General features: G+C 46.7%; 1 protein-coding gene across 2 annotated transcripts; it reads left to right on the forward strand.

Moving 5' to 3' along the window:
- Positions 1-264: 264 nt before the first annotated feature.
- On the forward strand, positions 265-5,424 carry MARCKS (myristoylated alanine rich protein kinase C substrate). Of its 2 annotated transcripts, none has more exons than XM_078648568.1 (2): positions 265-758; positions 3,465-5,424. In XM_078648568.1, exons 1-2 carry the CDS (start codon positions 651-653, stop codon positions 4,194-4,196), a joined length of 840 nt encoding a protein of 279 aa, XP_078504694.1. In that variant the 5' UTR covers positions 265-650; the 3' UTR covers positions 4,197-5,424. The 2 variants fall into 2 exon arrangements, with proteins under 2 accessions (XP_078504694.1, XP_078504695.1); XM_078648569.1 differs by lacking the exon at positions 265-758 and adding an exon at positions 1,549-2,059.
- The last annotated feature ends 380 nt before the right edge of the window (positions 5,425-5,804 follow it).

Consider the following 5,804-nt stretch of genomic DNA (forward strand, 5'->3'; position numbering starts at 1 on the left):
TGAAATAGAGGAGAGGGGAACACTTAAACACGGGTGCCATTCTATGTTGTTTTAATTATTAAACGAATGGAAAGCGCCTGTTAGAGGAGGCTGTTTTTTTTTTTTTTGGGTGGTATTAATTATCAGTCTGGGCTGATTTCAAATCATTTGCAGAGCCTGTGCTCCATTGTTCGCTCCCCTTCCAGAGGCCACGCCTCTTCCATTGTCTGGCGGAGCGCTGATTGGCCACGACGCAGGGCTAGGGGTGTCGTCATCACCCTGGAAGCCCATTCATCTGTGGACTTGGGCGTTGGACTCCGCATCTTATTAGCGGCCGGGGAGATTTCTCCATTTTCCCCCTTGTTTCTATCAGTTTACGGCTCCAAAATCCAGGGATATCTGCTTTTTTTTATTTATTATTATTAATCGCGATAAAACCGGGGCACGTTTCCCCCCCATCCGCTTTTTTTTTTATTTTACCGCCACCGTTTCCCGAGTCGCTACTTTGATTCACCGAGTGAAAAAAAGCGGAGCCCGTAGCCCAGCCCCCCGAGCGAGCGCGCCTTTGTTCTGCTGCTGCCGGAGGAGCCGAGCAGTGCGGGTCCTGGCTGTGCGCGCCTCTGCTGCCGCCGCTGCAGTCTTTGTTCGCTCCGCCACCCGAAGCATCCGTCATGGGCACCCAGTTCTCCAAGACCGGCGCCTGCAAGGGGGACGCCGCCACCGCCGAGGCCAAGCCCGGGGAAGCCGTGGCCGCCTCGCCCTCCAAAGCCAACGGACAGGTAATGAGACCCTGGGCTCGGGGGCAGCGCGAGGGTGCTTGCAACCTGTGGGGTTTGGTTTATTTGTTGCCTGAGGTGATGTTTGGACGCCAGTGCACGATACATATTCTTGCATATTGCTTTGTCCGCGCTTGCAAATGTGGTTTGGATGTTTCTTTGTTTGCGTACCACGTTATTTGGTTTTCTTGGGAGATGCGCAACCGACTCCTCGTGTTTGTCCCCCATGTTGGATGAGGTCGGTGCGCCTGTCTCTCCGACCCACCCAAATGCCCCTTCCCTTACAACTCTCCCCAGAAATCCTGTGTGATCTAAGGACGAGGCTCTGCCCGGCCCCGGGTGAACCCGACTCCCCTCCCTGGCACAGCACGCGCGCCCGTTGTCTCAGCCAACAGGCTGCCAACCAGGGGCAGACGAAGCAAGCATCGCGCTCGCTTCCTGCAATTGCATTTTAATTGAGTTACTTATTTCGAGGATTTTTCCGTGCACCAGAGTGGATTTGTGGCTTGCCACGCCTTTGTCCATCTGCGCATCGTGGTTCACAAATCTACAGCAATGCACTGATAACATAATAGACTGAAGAGATTGGATGTGTGTCGAATTCGACGCCTGCTTGAACGGTCCATGCAAGCAGGCGGCGATATTCGGCTGCCTAAGCGCGGAGCGGCATTGTGTCGGGGAAGAGACGCTCCGTGAGCCATGTTGGATGGCTCCACCTTTTGTCTCCGCTGCTGAGGGGTGGAGGGAAGGGGTAGAGCAGGGGGAAGGCGTGATCTGCACGCTAATGCTCCGCGAGGGCTAGGTGCATTCCCGTTCAGGGCTTGCGGGTGGCGCTGCGCAATGTGCCTATCGATAAATTGAGTGTGTAGCGCTCCCTGCTGGCACGTAGCGGTACTGCCGCCGCCCACTCCCCTTGCTTCTCGTTGTTTATTTCTCTCGGTGTGATCGACAAAATGGGGATGGGTGGGAGTGGGGTATTGTTAATGAAACCCAGATGTTAGGGTCGTTTTTTGTGTCCGCCTATCACACTGGGTGTCTCTCGAGACCCTCCCAGGAGGAGCTGGGACTCCCCCATTTCTAGAACTCCACCCAGCCCACCGAACTTGATACCCTGGAGTACGGTTTCTTCCGGTCACTTGTTGAGGGAGGGACTGAGCTTTTTTTCTATAGATTATAACGGGATGCTCCGGGTTTCGCCCCAGCAAACACCCTGCGACTGCCTGAAGGAGACGCTTCAGTGAGGGAGACAGGCCAAGATGCTCAAATTCTTGAGATCCCAGCCGCTGTTCAACTTCAAGAAAACGGTAATTCCCACTCCCTACCTTTGCCCATCACTGCAAGGAAACCGACTTTTATCGTTATTGGGTGACAGATATTTAGAGCGACGTGTCCTCGAACGCTACTTTGAACCTGTTGGGGAAGTTAAATTACTCCCCAACGCATGCAAAACGTAAGACCGCTATCTCCCCTTGACCAAAAGCACAGGCAGCCATCCCAGTGTAGCAGTACTTCGAAAACTCACCAAACCAATCGGACCACTAGTTTCGGTAGTCTCCTCACAGGAGCTACACCCATTTCCCCAGGCTTAGAGCACATCCTGGTAGGCCCTCTGTTGATGCAGGCTGCGAACATTAAAGTCCAAATGGTACAGCTTCGCACATCTGGGCCGTGTAAGTTTCTCGGCCTCGGGCGTGACCCCATTTATTTTGTAGGCACGTATGCATTTTTTTTATTACTTACCACGGAGAGATGTTATCTCACAAGTCTTCGCGTTCTTAGCCCACATATCCACTTTTACCTACTTCGTTACAAGTGAATTTTAAGTGCAGCTAAAATTGAAACTGCATTAGACCACCCGCCCTTCAGTTAGATTTCCAAAGACCAGACTGGCTACGTTTATTCGCCATTTACAAGAAATATATAACGACTTTGTAATGTTTTGATTCGTAAACTTTTTTAAAAGGCTATGTTTGTGTGCGTGGCAGGTAATTTAAAGAAACTTTATATGTTGGGTGGCTTACAGTGAGTTCTTGGAATGTGGGGTGCGTTTACGTTTACATTTTGGTTCCACTCCACCATGCAGCCTTTAAATTGTTTTTCATTGCAATTCTTTTTTGTAACTGAACAAAAACTTGCAGCACTGATGTTATCTATTGTTTAATTTGCATTCTGTAATGGGTTTGATGGTTGCTGCGAACATCTATGGCAGTGGGGCTCTCTGCTTAGGGTGTAAGCTAGCTTGCACCCCCACATACCGTATTTACAAGGTGAAAAGTGTTTTTAATTAAACTTTAACGTGTTAAGACGTTAAGCAATCAGCGGTTTATCAATAAGTTGACCTAGCATTCGTATTGCATTTGGACATTGATATAGTCAGATCTAAATATCTTATGGAAACTTCTGTTGACTGGTTTAAAAAACAATGTACCAGATCCAATTTTAACATTTAGAGATTTGGATATTGGGCTATGTGTCCAGCGCAGAAACCTGATTGAATTTTTGTAGATGAAAGTATTCCTAGATCCAATTTTGGGCCATTTCCTCAGTTTCTTGTTTTAAAATTTTTGTTTTATACCAAGCTAGCCAAGGGAAGTTAGTTTTACTAACTAATGCACTAGAATTTTTGACAATAGTTCTCATTGTGACAAAATCATGTTACTATGTTGCTGTTGTACTGGATGATTTATTGAAATTCAATTGTTTTTTTAGGAAAATGGGCACGTGAAAGTGAATGGAGATGCCTCCCCAGCAGCAGCTGCTGAGGCTGGTAAGGAGGAGGTCCAAGCTAATGGCTCCGCCCCTGCAGAGGAGACCGCCAAGGAGGAGCAGGCACCAGTAGAGCCCACTGTGGAGAAGGAGGCGGTGGCAGCAGAGGGGGAGAGCGTAGAACCAGCCTCCCCTGCTGAGGGAGAGCCCTCGGCCAAGGCTGAAGGGGGTGCCACACCCACTCCATCCACAAGCAACGAGACCCCCAAGAAGAAGAAGAAGCGGTTCTCCTTCAAGAAATCTTTCAAGCTGAGTGGCTTCTCTTTCAAGAAGAACAACAACAAGAAGGAATCTGGTGAAGGGGCAGAGGGTGAAGCTGCTGCCCCAGCCGAGGGTGCCAAGGATGAGGCAGCAGCTACCCCGGAGGCTGCGAACACTGAGGAGGCAAAGGCCTCTCCTGAAGAGCCCGCTGCTGCAAGCCCTGAAGAGGCTAAGCCCAGCGAAGCCCCTGAGGCCAAACCTGAGGAGGCTGCCCCTGAGAAGCCTGTAGCAGCAGAAGAACCCAAACCAGCAGAGGAGCCTGAGAAGCCGGCTGAGGAGGCACCAAGTGCTGCCCCCGAAGCCACTTCCACCGAACAAGAGCCCCCCAAATCAGAAGAACCAGCAGTAGCCCCGACACAAGAAGCACCTTCCGAGCCCAGTACAGAGGCCCCGCCAACCGAGTCGGCAGAGTAAATGAAACCCATGGCAGTTTTTGAGATAATCAAAGGACTTTTTTCTCCCCTCCCCGTTGTTTGTTTGTTGGAGTGGTGCCAGGTACTGGTTCTGGAGAACTTTTCTACAACCAGGGATTGATTTAAAAAGATGTTTTTTTTCTTTTTTTCTTTCCCCTCCCTCTTCCCTTACAGATCCCATCTCAGCTCGCTCTGTTAAACCACCATTCCAACAGGCGGAGGAGAGATCTGCCTCTGGTGGCCCCCCGCCTATTTCCTTTTTTTCGCATCAGTATTAATGTTTTTTGCATACTTGCATCTTTTATGAAAAATGTAAACTTTTTGTCAACTCAATGGACATACCCATACATGAAGGAGATGGGTGGGTCAATAAGGGGTATCAAAATGAAGTGATGGGGCACATGTGGAAACTTGGGGTGGTGCACGAGATTGCCAACACAATGTGCCACATGATGTAAAGGGGCTACAATGTGCCACGCTAAATGTGTAAAGGGGTTAGTCTTTTTTTGTTATTTTTTTAAAGAAAGTTATTACGATGTTATTTTGAGGAAGGTTGTTCTATAAGGTTTACAACACTACAGGTCTTGAGTAAGGTGGACAAATACAAATTCAATACCCAGATAAAAGAATCCTAGTTATAGTAATTCATTTAAACCATAGGAACTTTTCACTTATCTCATGTTAGCTGTACCAGTCGGTGATTAAGTAGAAATACAAGTTGTATAGGCTTTATTGTTTATTGCTGGTTATGACCTTAATAAATCAAATGTAATTATGTATTACCAGCAGGGTGTTTTTAACTGTGACTATTGTATAAAAAGGAAATCTTGATATTCAGAAGCACATGAAGTTTGCAAAATTTCCACCCTGCCCATTTTTGTAAAACTTGCAGTCATCTTGGACCTTTTAAACACAAATTTTAAACTCAACAAAGCTGTGATAAGTGGAATGGTTACTGTTTATACTGTGGTATGTTTTTGATTACAGCAGACTGATTTCTTTCCAGTCGTCTTTCAGAATTCCAGAAAACTCTTCAGATGCAATGTTTTTTCTTTTTTTGTGTAGCATCTTGTCTATCACGTTTTGTAAATACTGGAGAAGCTTTGACCAATTTGACTTAGAGATGGAATGTAACTTTGCTTACAAAAATTGCTATTAAACTCCTGCTTAAGGTGTTCTAATTTTCTGTGAGCACACTAAAAGCGAAAAATAAATGTGAATAAAATGTATACGTTCCTTGTGTTTCTTTCATGATGTATGTTACTGTTGCTAGCGCGCAGCTACTTTTATTCTTAGAGCCGGAAGTTATGTACAATTCTCTTCAGTTGCATGCACCAGTTATTATCCCATGGTAAATGTGAGTTTACAATGTGTGTTTGCTGCTTTTTCAATGTTGGTCGAGTCACAGGTAAGCACAACACATCTATTTGTTTCAGGCTTCCTTCCACTTGAACGTTTTATTCACCTGGTTTTGTATATCAATTTAAATGTCTTTTCTGTTCAAAGCTCAGTTTTGCAACAATGAAAACTGAGGATGTGCAACTCTACATTACTTTCTTGCCTTTTGTCTTTTATCACTGTTTCAGTGGGTTAAAGCGAAATACTTGTA

Source organism: Lissotriton helveticus, chromosome 6 (assembly GCF_964261635.1).
Source record: "Lissotriton helveticus chromosome 6, aLisHel1.1, whole genome shotgun sequence".
Lineage (NCBI taxonomy): Eukaryota > Metazoa > Chordata > Amphibia > Caudata > Salamandridae > Lissotriton > Lissotriton helveticus.

Bases quoted from the DNA above. Each gene is read 5' to 3' on its own strand.
- MARCKS (XM_078648568.1), top strand. From the start codon at position 651: ATGGGCACCCAGTTCTCCAAGACCGGCGCCTGCAAGGGGGACGCCGCC. The intron at 759-3,464 runs GTAATGAGACCC...TTGTTTTTTTAG, and splicing joins CCTCCAAAGCCAACGGACAG to GAAAATGGGCACGTGAAAGT.